Genomic DNA, 15,947 nt, shown 5'->3' on the forward strand with positions numbered 1-15,947 from the left:
ATGCCCACACAGCACACTCGTGCACATGCATGCTCACACTCATACAGCATGCGCACACAGCACACACATGTACATGCATGCTCACGCACAAACAGCATGCGCACACAGGTGCACACGTGTACATGCATGGTCATATATGCAGTGCACACACATGCGCGCTCCTGCACACAGCACACTCACGCTCCTGCACACGTGCACACAGCACACACGCTCATGCACACAGCGCACACATGTGCACATGCACGCTCCTGCACACACAGCACACTCACGCTCCTGCACACGTGCACACAGCACACACGCTCATGCACACAGCACACACATGTGCACATGCACGCTCCTGCACACAGCACACTCACGCTCCTGCACACGTGCACGCAGCACACACGCTCATGCACACAGCACACACATGTGCACATGCACGCTTCTGCACACAGCACACTCACGCTCCTGCACACGTGCACACAGCACACACGCTCATGCACACAGCACACACATGTGCACATGCACGCTCCTGCACACACAGCACACTCACGCTCCTGCACACGTGCACGCAGCACACACGTGCACATGCACACACGTGCACACACATGTACATGCATGCTCACGCACAAACAGCATGCTCACACAGGTGCACACGTGTACATGCATGGTCATGCGTGCAGTGCACACACGTGCACATGCCCGCTCCTGCACACAGCACACTCACGCTCCTGCACACGTGCACGCAGCACACACGTGCACACACAGCGCTCTCACAGGAAGTGCACACACATACACGCAGCGTAAACGTGCACACACACGCCCCCCACCCAGTGCCACTGCTCAGCCATCCTGCGTCTGTCGCGCAGTCCAAGGTCCGGGAGCTGGAAGAGAAATGCCGGACCCAGAGTGAGCAGTTCAACCTGCTGTCCCGGGACCTGGAGAAGTTCCGGCAGCACGCAGGGAAGATCGATCTGCTGGGCAGCAGTGCGGTGGCCCCGCTGGACGTCCCCACGGCCCCCAGCAAGCCTTTCCCTCCGTTCATGAACGGACTAGCCACCTCTATCAGCAAAGGTAAGCACCGGGCGTCCCCTGCCTCAGCTGTTGCGGGGGTGGCCGTGGACCACCCTGAGGCTGTGCCCACACCGGGCAGGGGCACAGGACCTGTCCCAGCCGTCCTTGGGGTTGGGTCACACAGGGCACCAGGCACCCTGTTCTCAGCGCTTCACGGGTATCAAGTGCAATCCAGAGACAACGTTCTTAGGCCCATTTCATAGATGAGGAAAACCAAGGCACGTGTGTGGGGTCACACAGTCGATAAAGGGTCGGGTTGGGATTTGAACCCAGGACTCTAGCTGTAGGGGCTACACTGGCGGCTGCTGTGCAAGGATTTATTGGCTGGGACCCCCAGCTCTCTACAAAGCTCGTTTCTTTGCTTTCGTTGTTTTCCTTTTTTCTGGTCCCACAACCTGCGGGTGACACTGGGACGGGCTTGGAACTTCGGATCCAGCAGAGGCGGTGATGGGTTTTGGCCTCGCCCTCCCGTTTTGTGTAGGGAGCAGAGGGAGGAACTTTGTGCGTGGGGGGACTTTTGTCCTGGTCACAGGCGAAACCGTCACAGGCGTCATTTAATTAGACCCACTGGAGGTGCCACGTCCTTGAGGAAGGTTGACCAGGGTGCACCGAGGTCACGTGGGTTTCACGCCTGGGCCTGCCCACCTGTTTCAAAGGTCGATTTCTTTCGAATTTACGGAGGCGTGTTGGAGCCTCGCTGTGGGATGCCACAAGAGGGAATTTCCGAGTCTCCCCTGGTGCCCATCAGAACACACGCTGCTGCCGTTTGCCGCTTTTCATTATTAAGACGGGGTGACGCGTGCATCCCGTGGAGTGACGTCCTCACCACCTCTGTGCCCTCCACGCCCTTCCCTCCCAGCGCACACTGGCACAGGGTGCCGGGTGGTCCATGACCGTGAAAAGCAGGACGAGGGGAGGATCGGGGTGTCCCCCACGCGCGGACCCAGCCCACGCCGCACCAGACACTCGGGCCGTGCGGACACTGCTGTCGGGGGCGCGTCCCTCGCAGGCGCCATGGAATGGGCGCCATGTCGCCGTCACTCAGAAGTACTGGAGAAGGGGTCTCCTCTTTCTGGAATGCTCCCTATGTCACATGGGGAGGAAACGTGGCTCTGGCCCCAAAGTGGGACGTGTCACCTCCCTGCACAGCTCGTTGGTCCACAGGAGCCACGTGGCGGGGACACGCTCGCCCTTGCTGGGGGCAGGCAGCAGTGTCACTAGTCGGAGGCGCTAGGGAGCCCTGCGCTCGGCTGGCTTTTTGATGCTTCTGGAAATTGACTGATCCGACAAACGTTTAGCACCTGCTGCATGCAAACGCTGCCACAGGCACAGGGGTCTACGGCAGTGACCAGAACAAAGCCCTGAGCCCCCTCAGCCTGGCGTTCTGCAGGGGACCCTGCGTCTGTGCTGTTTTGGCACAAGTTGCCCACCACGGCGCTGTCTTGCCGGTCACTCGACCCCCCGGGCCTGCGACGGTGCCCCAGGGCAGCCTGCCTCGGAGCACGGCCCACGCTGTGTCCAGCCGGTTTTACTCCTGATTTGGCCTCGGTGACTCATGTTCTTCAGCGAGGCCGTCCTCGTGGCGTGACAGCTGCGGAGAGACGAGGCGTGGCCCAGGAAGGGCACCCTCTGTGCCCCGGGCAGCGGGGACTCTGGGGGGCCGTAGCCTCTGAGTCCACACCCGGATGCTGAGTGAAACACCTGTATTGAATCCGCAGCCCAGACCGGCAGCAGCAAAGTGCTCGGTTCTCCCTTCGGGCGACCAGGGCAGGGCCAGCAGCCCCCGCAGGCCCCTGAGGACGGGTGGGAAGAAAACCGCCTCAGTCCTTGCGTGTCTCTTGCCAAAAACACTTTTGAGCCACAAACCTTGGTCACAAGTGGCAGCAAAGCTGACCTAAACTGGTGTGAGCAGAAGGGAACTCGTCTGTGTCTAGAGTAGATGAAGAGCCATTGCCGGCTTCAGGTACGGCTCGATCCAGGGGTGCCAGTCCTATGGCCGGGACCACGTTCTCTCCGTCCGTCTCGGGGCACCTCTAGCGAGCAGGTCTGTTCTCACCTGCACCTTCCTCCTCCCACGGTGTCTCCCAGCTCCGCAGCCACTGGGATTGAAGCCACGGAAAGGAGGAACCTCTTTGCCTGCGACTCCCATTAAGTTGTCTCTGGGCCGTCCCTTGTCACCTGCTGCCAAACAGTCATTACAGCCAGGGTGGACCCTGCCAGGCGCACGGGCCCAGAGCCGGGTGGGGTCGGCGTGGCCTACGTAGACTAAGGGAAAGAGACAGGGGACCCCGAGGTGTGACAACCACAAGCTGTCCCCAGAGAGGGCCGAGGGCCCGGGAGTCGAACGACCGACGCACTCTCATCTCTTTTCCACCTTGTTTCGATGTCTGTGGCCAGGTCAGGGGAGCGCTGTTGGAAGTGGCCCTGCGATTGGCGAATATATCCGGCCCCTCCCGCTCCCCGGTGACAAGCCGGAGCCTCTGTCCGCCAAGCCCACCTTTCTGTCGAGATCCGGTAGCCCAAGATGCAGATTTGAGTCAGACGTGAGTCCTGTCCCGGCGGCGGCCGCCCCGTGTGTGTCTGGTGTGGACGCTGGCGGACCCCTCCCCCTCCCCCTCCGCCTCCGCCTCCCCGGTTCTGCCCTTCACTCCCGTCCGTCCCCCGAGCCAGTCGTTAGTGTCAGGACGTGGGGACCCCGCTGTGGCCGTGCAGATGAGGCCCCCGTTCTCGGGGAGGTGGTTCCAGCAGGGTTGGGTCAGACCAGCGAGTCGGTGTGTAGAAACCAGATCATGACGCGTGTGAAGCTAGTGCACCAAGGCCATGTGGCCTGGGGACGGCTGGGGAGCAGCCTGTTCAGGTGCGGGAGGGTCCCCCAAGGCTGCTGGGCCACAGGTGCTGCTCTGTTGATGGAAGGGCCTGGAAGACACCCGTGTGTCGAGACAGGAGCCCGGAGGTGGGCGGGCGGGGTCGAGCCGAGGCCGTGGGCCGGAGGACACGCTCGGATTCTTGTCCAAGTCCAGCGGGGAGCCGGCAAAAGGTTGAAGGCGGGAGTGACGTGGTCTAATTTCTGTTTAAAAAGACGTCTCCGGCTTCCACGTGGAGCATGTATTACGGGGAGGGACAGAGCAGGGTCGTGAGGCAGCGGGCACGCTGGCACCCAGCTCACTCTTACCGGGGATGCTGCGGGAGTCACCCAGGGGTGGAGTCCCCATCTGCAAACCCCGAGGCAGTGGGGAGAGAGGGTGATGGCCTGGGGGACAAGCCCCTCACGCCGTGTCCCCCTGCAGCCTTCCTGAGCCCGGGCACTGCCAGACACCTGGGTGGTCTCGTTCCTGGGCCCAGCCCCCAGCGGGCAGAGCACGCCAAGCGGTGTGTGCTCTGCGGGGCCTGGTGCGGCCCCAGTCTCATGCCTTAAATTGGGCTCGAGGGGCCCTCGCCTCCAGTCTCACTTGGTGTTCGGGGTCTGGGTTTCCTACAGCGCCCTTCCCCGTAAGGGGTCTGCACCGAGGAGGGGCGTGTGGGCATCTCGGGGGGCTCCGCAGTCTCAGGCCGTCCCCCCAAAGCCCAGGGAGCCTGCACGGGGCTTTGCTGTGCGTGGCAGGCACGAGACTCGACCCCTCAGCTCCCATAACCCGGCCGCCATTTGTGTCTCCCCAGATGGAGAATGAGCGGAACTCCAATACCTCAAAGCAGAGATACTCGGGGAAGGTGCACCTGTGTGTCGCCCGCTACAGGTGAGGACGCTGCCCCTTTCTGCACCGTGAGCGCGGTTGCTGGGAGCAGAGGAGGTGACAGGGCTGGGAACGTCCTGTGAGCGGAGACGGCCCCTCCCCGGGCTCTGACGAGAAACTGGTGCTGCAGCTGGGCGCTGGGGGACAGGACTCTGGGGGACAGGCCGTGGCAGTGTGTCTGCGTCCCACGCCGCAGCGGCAGCCGGCCACGTGCTGGGTGGCTCAGAACAGCGAGATTCGTCCTCTCGCAGCTCTGGAGGCCGGAGGTCAGGGGTCGAGGCGTAGGCAGGGCTGCGACTTCTGACGCCTCCGGCAAAGGCCCTGCCTTGCCCCTCCCAGGATCTGGGAGCCCCGGACCCCCCTGGGCTCGCAGTGGCCTCACGCGGTTCTCTGTCCCCACCTCATGTGGCCGCTCCCCTGTGTGTCTGTGTCGCTCTCCCATCTTCTCGTCAGGACGGTCCCTAGGTTGGAGCCCCCTGCTCTGGTGGGACTTTAGCCTGACTCCGCTACGTTGCCAGAGACCCTGTTTCCGAGAAAGGTCACATTCGCTGGCACCGGGCTTAGAACGTGAATGTGTCTTTCGCGGAGGGCACAATTCAGCCCGTGACAGGCAGCAAACGGAGGTCGCCAGGGGTGACCACTGTCCAGACGCCCAGCAGTGCCCCTGGGGTCCTCACCGGCTGCCTGGTGCCCCGGCTGCGTCTTGCTGCGATTACAGCCCGAACTATTGTGAGGGTCTGTGAGTCCTTAGTACAGGGAGAGAGGCAGTGTGCCCACCCGGTGGTCTGCAAGCCCTGGGCATTCTGCAAGCCCACCCGGCGGTCTGCAAGCCCACCCGGCATCTGAGAGCCCACCCGGTGGTCTGCAAGCCCTGGACATCTGCGAGCCCACCTGGCTGTCTACAAGCCCACCCGGCGGTCTGCAAGCCCACACGGCGGTCTGCAAGCCCACCCGGCATCTGAGAGCCCACCCAGTGGTCTGCAAGCCCTGGGCATTCTGCAAGCCCACCTGGCTGTCTGCAAGCCCACCCAGTGGTCTGCAAGCCCACCTGGCATCTGAGAGCCCACCCGGTGGTCTGCAAGCCCTGGGCATCTGCGAGCCCACCCGGCATCTGCGAGCAGGCCTCTGACGAAAGCCTTGTGTTTCCTCCTCCAGCTACAACCCCTTCGACGGGCCAAATGAAAACCCGGAAGCCGAGCTGCCGCTCACGGCGGGGAAATACCTCTACGTGTACGGAGACATGGACGAGGACGGGTTCTATGAAGGTCTGTGCCGGGCTGTGCTTGTGGCTGACGCAGGCAGGGCCGGTCCGCCCCCCAGACCAGCTCGTCCCGGGGCCCCGGTAGACGTGCCGGGTTCCCAGCCTTCTGCCCCGACCACCCTCTCTCCAGCGTCCCACGTCCCCCCTTTTCGATGACCGGCAAGAAAGCTGAGCCGGGTTTCCAGTTTTTAGCTCCAGGCAGACCTGTGACACGCGGTGCGTGTTTGTGACGTCAGTCTCCGCAGGGCTCTGCAGGCAGGTGGGGCTGGTGGACCCTCTGCTTCCAAGGGGGTCTCTCCGGCTCTCACCTGACAGCCCCGGCAGCCTGGGTCTCCCAGTCGGGGTCCTCTCCAGCAGGGCTGAGTCCCACGCCAGGGGACCTCACACAGGAGTGGCTCTGGCACCTGCAGAGGGCGGTCCCATCGCTGGGAGGGTCTGCTGTCAACTTAGGGGGTCGGGGACCTGTGTCCTCCCGCATCATCTCTCAGGGTCCCCCTCCCAATGGGAACCCTGGACACACGAGCCCCCAGCTGAAAGGCCTCACCCGTTGTCACCTCTTAGCTTGAGGATGAGCATGTGACGCACCTCATGTCTCTGTGAACTGACGTTGTAAAGGATTTGATGCGTTGATGCCCTAAACTTTTCAGCCGCCCTGTGCAAACAGAAGGGTCCTGGTTTCTTCTGTTTCCCCTGAGCAGAGGGAACATTTCTTGTTGAACTACGGGTTTCTCTTTCGTGACCTCATGGAGGCGACGGAAGCCCCTGGCTGTCACGCTGGGGTGTGATCAGGTCGCCTCTAGAGACATCTGGGAGCAGGAGCCTGGCGGGTTCTACACGCTTACCCATCGTGCAGAACCAGAGCGGGGCTGGGCAGAACCAGAGCGAGGCTGGGCATCCCGTAGCCACGAGGTCCCTGCCCTCACGGAGCATCCCGGCTGGGAAGGGGCGGTCACCTCACGGGCACAGATACATGTGCCAGACGATGTCAGGTCGCAGGAGCGCCGGGGAGAAACCGAGAGATGCAGGGAGGTGGGGAGGTCGTTTCAGATCCTGGGTGTGGAGGTGACGTCTGAGCTGAGGAATCCCAGGACAGTCCTGTCGCTTTGCCTCCTGGTCCTAAGGACCGGGGAGGGGGGGAGCGTGCCGTGACGCCTGCCTGGGTGACGACTCTGTCCTTGTACCCAACAGGGGAGCTCCTGGATGGGCAGAGGGGTCTGGTGCCCTCCAACTTTGTGGATTTTGTCCAGGACAACGAGTCGCGGCTGGCAAGCACACTGGGGCACGAGCAGGACCAGAACTTCATCAACCGTTCCGGCGTCATCGGCTTGGAGGGGGAGAACATTCTGGACCTGCACTCGCCCACTCACGTAGACCTGGGCGTCACGGACAACGGCGCGGGGACGCTGGACCTGAACATCGACGACGTCGGAGAAGACATTGTGCCTTACCCTCGGAAAATCACCCTCATCAAACAACTCGCCAAAAGTGTCATTGTGGGCTGGGAGCCCCCGGCGGTGCCGCCGGGCTGGGGCACCGTGAGCGGCTACAACGTGCTGGTGGACAAGGAGGCGCGGGCGAGCCTGGCGCTGGGGAGCAGGACCAAGGCCCTCATCGAGAAGCTGGACACGGCCGCCCGCACCTACCGCATCTCCGTGCAGTGCGTGACCAGCCGGGGCAGCTCGGACGAGCTACGGTGCACGCTGCTGGTGGGCAGGGACGTGGTGGTGGCGCCCGCCCACCTGCGCGTGGACAACGTCACACAGACCTCAGCCCAGCTGTCCTGGCTGCCCACCAACAGCAACTACAGCCATGTCATCTTCCTCAACGATGAGGAGTTTGACGTCGTCAGGGCCGCCAGGTACCAGTACCAGCTCTCCAACCTCAGGCCCAACACGGCCTACAAGGTGCGGGTCCTGGCCAGGCCCCACCAGATGCCGTGGCAGCTGCCGCTGGAGCAGAGGGAGAAGAAGGAGGCCTTCGTGGAGTTCTCCACGCTGCCCGCAGGTGAGCCCGAGCCTCGTAAAATTATTCTTATAAAATGATTCATAGTGTTAATATATATTTTAAATGCCTTTAGATTTGTAGTCATGTTCCCTCTTGAATTCTTTTTTTTTTTTTTTTTTGAGACAAAGTCTCACTCTGTTGCCCGGGCTAGAGTGAGTGCCGTGGCGTCAGCCTAGCTCACAGCAACCTCCAACTCCTGCGCTCAAGCGATCCTCCTGCCTCAGGCTCCCGAGTAGCTGGGACTACAGGCATGCACCACCACACCCGGCTTATTTTTTCTATATATATTTTTAGTTGGCCAGATAATTTCTATTTTTAGTAGAGATGGGGTCTTGCTCTTGCTCAGGCTGGTCTCAAACTCCTGACCTCGAGCGATCCTCCCGCCTCGGCCTCCCAGAGTGCTAGGATTACAGGCGTGAGCCACTGCGCCCGGCCTCCTCTTGAATTCTTATTAGTGAGTTATGCTTTCTTCTGTTTTGATCAGACTTGTGTTTATTATTTTATGAATGTTTTCAAAGATCTTTTGGCTTGGTTGAGTTTTTTTATTTTTTATAATTTTATATGTTACTGATTTCCACTCATGCTATCATTTTCTTTCTATTTATTTTGGGTTCAACATACTTTCTAGCTATTCTAGCTATTCTAGCTGTCCTTCTAGTATAAATATTTACACTGATAGGTTTCCTTATAAGCACTGCTTGACCTTCAGCCCACAATATGTGATATATTCTCTTCCATTATCATTCAGTTTAAAATATTTTTTTTTCTTTTTTTTTTCTACCTGCCACTTCAGGGAAGATCATTCAGTTTAAAATAGTTTCCAATTTTCCATATAGGGTGTTTTTTTTTTTTTTTTAAACAAATAGGTTGGTTAATTTCTATAATAAATATTTGAGGGTTAAAAAATATGTGACTATTATCGGTACCTAATTGTCTTCTCTTGTGATCAGACAATATACCCTGTACGAGTTAGTCATTTGGCACATATTGAGACTTGCTTTATGGCCCTGTATATGGTCCACTTTGGTGAATATTCCAGATGTACTTGAAAAGAATGCGTGTTCTGCAGGTCTGGTGTGGTGTTATATAAATGCTAATTAGGTCAAGTTATTTAATAGACCTCCTCAAATCTTCCCTGTGCTTACTGGGTTTTATTTACTTGTTCTATCAATTATTGAGAGTTACTATTTGTCTTTTTTTCTCTCTAGTTTTTTCAGTTTTTGCTTTATATATTTTCAAGCTCCATTATTAGTTGCATGTGCATTTAAAATTGAAAGATATCCCTAATGAATTAACCCCTTTCTCATAATGAAACGTCCTTATCTCTGGTGGTGTTTCTTATCTTGCCGTCTATCTTGTCTGATATTCATATGGTCACCAGCTTTCTTATGTTGACTGTTTATGTGTCTCGTTTTCTAACCTTTACGTTCAGATTTTTTGTATCTTTATATATTTAAGTGTGTCTCTTGTAAATACTGTGTTAGTTGGGTCTTGCTGTTCTAATAGTCTGACAATCTCTGCCTTTTAATTGGAATGTTTAGTCCCTTTACTTTTGATTATTAATATGATCTGATTTAGTCGCCACCTTATTCTTTAATTTTCACTTGTCCTCTCTGTGTTTTATTTTTATTCGCCTTTTCCTGCCTTCTTTTGAGTTGAGTGAGAATTTTATAAATTCCGTTGTCTTTCCTCTATTGATAATTTTTGGGAAGTGGTACCTTGTATCATTGTTTTAGAGACTGCTCTAGGGAGCACAACATGCCTGCTCGCTTAGTGCAAATTACCTCAAATATGCCAGCGTATTTACAATGGAAAAATAGTACAGCATTGTAATGCCATGTGTGTTCCGTTGTTTTTGCATATTTTACTTTTATATATTTTATAACCCCTTAATACATTGTTGTTACTTTTATTTAAATACATATTTGCCTTTGAAAGAGTTGAGAAAATAGTCTTTGATATTTCCCAACATATTTACAATTTTCACCACCCCCTTTTTCCTCCTTTTTGTGGGTCCATATTTCCAACTGGGATCATTTCCTTTTGGCCCTGAAGAAGTCCCTTTAGAATTTCTTGAAGTATGACTTTGTTCATCTAAAATAACTCATTATTTCACCTTCATTTGAAAACGTTTTCTCTGGATTAGAATCCCAGACTGTTTCTTTCAGCACTTTAAGGATGGAATTCCATTTTCTGTTGGTCTGCATAGTTTCTGTAATGTGTCAGCTGTCGTTGCTATGGTTTCCTTCTGACGGCTTTTGATGTTTTCTCTTTGGTGTTTGGTAGTTTGATTCTAATGTGCCATTGCTTTTACTTCATTTATCATTTTTGAAAATTAGATTTCCATATCTCAGGGTGGTAGTTTTCTTTAAATTTCAAACATTATATCTCCACATAATTTTTCTACCTTATTCTTTCTTCTTCTGAGACTCCAATTATACATAAATCAGATTGTTTACTGTTGCCCTACAGATCTATGAACATGTGTTGTTACTGTTTCAATTTTTAATTGTGTTTCAGTTAGTATAGTTTCCATTAATCTGTCAAGTTTACTGATTCTTTCAAGTGTCCTATCTGCTTAAGACCATCAAATGAAGCTGTTTAAATACTGGCTATTATATTTTTCTGTTCTGGGTTTTTCATTTGGTTCTTTTTTAGTTTTCTTATCACTCTTTGCATTTCCCATAGCTTCACCCATCATAGCCATTTTTTCCTGTACATGCTTTGACCCTTTGTAATAATTATTTTAAAGACTTCGCTAGTTCCAACATTTGGATCATCCATGGGTCTCCTTCTACTGACTACTTTTTCTCTTGATTATGCATCACATTTTCTTATTTCTTTGCCTGCCTTTTGATTTTCATTGTGTACTAGACATGGCAGTTTATACACTGTAGAGGCTGTGGTTTCAGTCTATCAGACAGTTTTGTGGCATATCTAGATCCTGTGAATGCTTGTTTTAGCTTTATTTGGGTGAATATGTTTCATTTTTGTCCTTAGCCTGTGGCCCTTAGTCCTGCAATGTGATCCTGACATGTAAGGTGTGGCCCATGTGGGATTCCAGTGGAAATTTAAGCTCCTCTAACTTGGCAGGACTTGAATTCCACTTTTCTTCCTAGTGCTGAGAGATCCTACACCCAATTCTTTAGCTTTCTAGCTTCCTTTATATTGCTTCGAATCTTGCCTGCCTTGCACAGGTACAATTTAGGAGTTACCTCATGTGAGGGAAATGGGTACACAGATTTTAGGGATACCTCTCATGGGTTTTTTTTTTCCTGTGGGTTTTTTTTTTTAGGATTTTTTTCTCCCTACATTTCTATATGCTCAGTTAGCCCTGAATGCTGACTTCTAACTCTCTACTTTCTGCTTAGGCTCTGCCCCTCACGCAAGTTAACTGGGAAGTGCCTTCAGGGAAAAGGCTGGTTAAACGGAAATTCACCTTGCGTGTTTCTCTCCTCTCAAGGCTCAGATCACGTAGTCTCCGCTACCTCTGTATCCCCCCAGCACAAGACAGGGCACATTGAGTATGGGACTCACAGACTTCTTGAAATGAATGGAGGTTCTTCTTTCTGCCACGAGGCATGTGCTGCCTGTCCCATTGTTGGGTATTCTTCACCAGTGGATGAGGTGGACCTGGTTCTTTCCATCTGGTGAATACTGCTGAGCCACAGGGATGTGTGTTGAAGAAATTAGGGGACATGCTATCCTGTTGTGTGTCCACGGCCCTGAGTGGCCGAGAGCCACAGTGATGGCTCCCGTGCTCTGCAGAGGGGCCCACTGTGGAATCACAGGGAGGGAGGCAGTCTGCACGTGAGGTTCATGGAGCTGACAGTGTTCTGGAGGGGCTGGTCACCCCCAGAGATGGGGAACAGACTCATCCTCAGTAAACCCCCATAGTCTGGTTAGACACATCCACCTCCCAGCAACCGCCAAAACGAGTGGTTTCCACAAAAACGATTATTCCTTCCAGAAAGACTTTCCCATGCTGATTTGGAGGGTAGGACCTTGGGGTCTTTCATGGGAGTATGAAGAGATGAAGGGTCCCAGTGCCCTTGGTGACCAAGTGAAGCAAATAACAACAGTAGCTGGCATACATGTAGCACTTACCATGAACCAGTACATGTACACGTACATGTAATGTGAGGTAGTCACGAGAGGTAGTCATTGCTCTCCGGTCTAGAAAGTCATCACCTTGGGGACGTGAGCGAGGTCTCGGAGTACTTGAAGCTCACGGTCCTCCTCACAGTTACAAGATCTTCCTTCCAAAGCAAAGTGACCTGTACTTTCAGACAGGAAGCTGTGGGGCGTTTTACCCCGGACCTGGAGAAAAGGGAGCCACCCTTGGGTGTGAGAGCGGAGGGTCAGCCATCCCGAGGGCTCCAGGTGCCACCTGCAGTGCCTTGGGACATGACCCCTGCCGGCCTGTGGCCTGGGTGAGCTGCTCGGGACTCCTTTCAGGAGACCAGTGAGCACGGTTCGGACTGGCTTAGGCACAAAAGGGAACACGGCAGCTGGTGCGGCTGAGAAGTCGGTGTGAGGCTGAGTCTCAGCTCAGGTGGCTTCATCAGAACCTGGTCTCTCTCCATCGTTCGGTTTTGTTCAATGTCACGGGCGGTAAGACGGGTGATGAGAGGTGGTGAGGTTCAGGCTGCGTTCTCTGGGGCACAAGGCGGGTGCAGGGATCGCCTTCATCTGCCAAACGCCGGCATCTCATCGGCCCCTCCCCGATCCTGTCTCCTGGGCTGGGGCAGCTCCGCCCCGTTGCACAGACGGACGGCAGCGAGGAGAGGGCTCTGCAGAGACAACCGAGGCTCGCATTTCCCAGAAAAGGATGAACGAATGCTGAACTAAAAAAGAAAAAAGAGCAGCTGTGCATGCTGGTAGCTGCCGGCTTCTCCGGCGGTGTTTCTGGGTTGCTTGCAACGCTCCGCGTCCTCCCCTGTCTCCAGCTGGCGACCTTCCTGTGAGGCAGGGAGAGCGCAGTGACAGCCCACCTGCCAGGGCCGTGCCCTGAAAACGTCCCTTCCCTTCTGTCCCTGCCCAGGTCCTCCGGCCCCCCCACAAGACGTCACCATCCAAGCTGGGGCCACCCCGGCCACCGTCCAGGTCTCCTGGAAACCACCTGTGCTGACTCCCACCGGCTTGTCCAACGGAGCCAACGTCACGGGCTACGGCGTGTACGCAAAAGGGCAGAGGGTGAGTGTTGAGGGGGCGGGGCTGGGGGTCAGTAGGCTCGGACACAGCAGGGACTGTCCCCACGTGTGCTCAGGGGAGGGACGACCCCCCTCAGGGGTGATCACTGGAGCATCTATCCCGCCCCACGTCCACCCCGGCTGGGACACGCTAGGTTACGTCTGTGCTGGGGGGTGCCCCATCGTTTTTGGCCCCTTCCTGTTTCCAGAATTTTCTCTCTTTCCTTCCCCTCACTGATTTCCTGCCTGGCTCCTGGCTTTTGTTTGGTTTGGTTTTCCTGCACCCCATGTTTAAAAATTCACCTCTCTGAGTCCCCCGATATGGGAGCCTCGTCCACCAGTGACTGGCTTGTTCACTGCAACAAACGGATTCTTGGCCAGATGTTGCCGATGGCCAAGGGTCGGTGGGTGGGGTGTTCCTCCTGGGAGACACTGCAGGGTTTGAACAGGCAACTGAGCTGTGACGCCAAGAAACGGGTGTCGCTGGTGCCCCGTGGAGGGGACCCAGGCCAGCCCTCACCCCTGCCTGGTGAGCAGCAGAGGTGTCGCCGTGGTGAAGGCTCGGGAAAGCTTCTGGCCTCTGGTCCCCACGGGCCGCGGGAGCAGGGATGGCCGGGAACAGTCGCAGTGCCCTGAGCCACCTCTGGCTGCCCCAGCTGCCCCAGCTGCCCCCTGCGGCTCCTGGCCCTGCCCTCTGTGCCCCCAGCATGGGACACCGCCCCCCACCCCAGGCCGCGCCCCTGCAGGAGAGGCCGGAGCCCCTGCAGTCCCTATCAGCCTCTGCCCAGCCGCTTCCTTCCCTCCAGCGGCGGCGGAAACCCCGTTTCCAGACTCCTCTGTGGCCCCTGCCTCTATTCTGAGTGGGTCCAGAAGATGGGAGGTGACCGGGCCTGCAGAACCGGCTGCACCAAACCCGACAGCCGGTCAGGTCCCCCGCCCTGACTTTCTAGGCTTCCAGCCCTGCCAGCGCTGCTGCGCCGGGGTGTGATTGGCCCGATCCTTGGCCACGGGGCCTGGCTGGGGCCGGCGGGCACACCCAGGACGGCTGTCTCTGTGTGCAGGTGGCCGAAGTCATCTTCCCCACGGCGGACAGCGCGGCGGTGGAGCTCGTGCGGCTGCGGAGCCTGGAGGCCAAGGGCGTGACCGTGCGCACCTTCTCGGCGCAGGGCGAGTCGGTGGACTCCGGCGTCGCGGCCATTCCCCCCGGCCTCCTGGTGTCCCCTCCCCCCCACCCGAGGACTGCTCCCGCACCAAAGCCACTAGCCAGTGCCGGAGCCCCCGATACCAAAGATGAACACTTGGGTCCCCACGCCAGGATGGACGAGTCCTGGGAGCACGGCCGCGCGCCCGCCCCTGCGCACGTGCACACGCTGGAGCCGCCGGCGCTGCCCGGCTCCGGGAGGAGGTCGCCCTCGCCCAGCCGGATCCTGCCGCAGCCGCAGGGGGCCCCGGTGTCCACCTCCGTCGCCAAGGCCATGGCCCGGGAAGCCGCGCAGAGAGTGGCCGAGAGCAGCAGGGTAAGCTGGGTCACTCCCCTTGGTGGCTGCTGCAGCGCATCCTGTCCCCGAGCCCCGCGGGCGGCCAACTCCTCGGCACCAGCACCAGAGCCTGTGCAGGAGACGGGGACCCCCCGCCGCAACACGCACCTAGAGCCGCCCTGCCGGCTTGGGGACAGAGGCTGAGCCACCATCGGACCTTCCCCTTGGACCCTGTCTCATTGCTGGTCCTGCGTGGACTAAATTGTTTTCCTTTGCAAATATTTAGCCAGATTGCTAAGGAAGCGCCCGGGCGTGCCTGGCTTGGAAGGTGGGCCGAGAGGAACCCACGACAGGGGCTCCGCTCTGTGCCATGGGATCTGAGTCACCCACTGGACTCCAGCCAGGGACCCAACTTCTAGAACTGGGCACTCCCGGGCTTCCCTCCTTCAGACTCCTGGCACGTGTGTGTGTACAGACACACATGTATATGTATGTAGATATGCACATCTGCACGCATACGCGTATACTCCTACATATAGATGTGTGTATAGATACATATGTATGTACGTATTTGCATGCCTATTACTGGGAGTTTTCTGGGTCAAGCAGAGGGAGGATTTGGATGGTGGCAGGGCCATATTCGACCCGACATGTGCAGAGAGACGTGAAATGTTAAGAAATCTTCTATAAAGTGATGCCTCCCACCCAGGACTCGGGGAGTAGGGTCGGGACCTGAGCCAGACCGTGTGCCCCTCCCTGCCTGGGACAAGCGCCCCGTCTCTTTCGTTGTGGGGGGCCGGAGTCCCCACCTCGGAGACAGCGGCACAGCCCCCAGCCAGGGCCCTCAGCACCCTGGTCGGCCTGTGGGGTCTCAGGACGGCGACCCCTGGAGAGGACTGTGCTGATGCTGGGACACTTTCCTCCTGTCAGCCCCCTCTGGGCACACACCCTTAGGGGACAGCCGAGCCGTACAGGTGGCATCTGGGAGGACAGAGGGAGAACAGTGGCTGAGCAGGAGCTTCTGTCGCCCCCAGCCCCGGCCCCCGGGCGCACCTGCCCGGCAGTGCCCCAGCGCCTCTCGAAAAACCAGAAACTCAGACTTTCCTGTGAAGTCTCCTGATTTGTTCAACATTGGTCACTAATACTTTAAACACACACGCACACACACACACACACACACCTGTGACCTTTGACCTAATGAAATCCTTCAGAATGCACAAGTCCGTCC

The 15,947-nt window shown here is 56.6% G+C and overlaps 1 protein-coding gene across 10 annotated transcripts in view; it reads left to right on the top strand.

Moving 5' to 3' along the window:
- RIMBP2 (RIMS binding protein 2) overlaps window positions 1-15,947 on the top strand; it is a 166,578-nt gene that overhangs the window by 125,365 nt on the left and 25,266 nt on the right. For 9 of the 10 annotated variants that reach the window (XM_069497374.1, XM_069497377.1, XM_069497381.1 and 6 more), the window contains 7 exons: window positions 849-1,053; window positions 3,451-3,596; window positions 4,711-4,787; window positions 5,940-6,049; window positions 7,234-8,049; window positions 13,094-13,245; window positions 14,303-14,758. In XM_069497374.1, the coding sequence (XP_069353475.1) occupies window positions 849-1,053; window positions 3,451-3,596; window positions 4,711-4,787; window positions 5,940-6,049; window positions 7,234-8,049; window positions 13,094-13,245; window positions 14,303-14,758 (1,962 nt within the window). Of the gene's footprint in view, window positions 1-848; window positions 1,054-3,450; window positions 3,597-4,710; window positions 4,788-5,939; window positions 6,050-7,233; window positions 8,050-13,093; window positions 13,246-14,302; window positions 14,759-15,947 lie in introns of those variants that run through there. The other variant, XM_069497384.1, reaches the window with a different exon arrangement.

This window comes from Eulemur rufifrons, chromosome 21, assembly GCF_041146395.1.
Source record: "Eulemur rufifrons isolate Redbay chromosome 21, OSU_ERuf_1, whole genome shotgun sequence".
Taxonomy (NCBI): domain Eukaryota; kingdom Metazoa; phylum Chordata; class Mammalia; order Primates; family Lemuridae; genus Eulemur; species Eulemur rufifrons.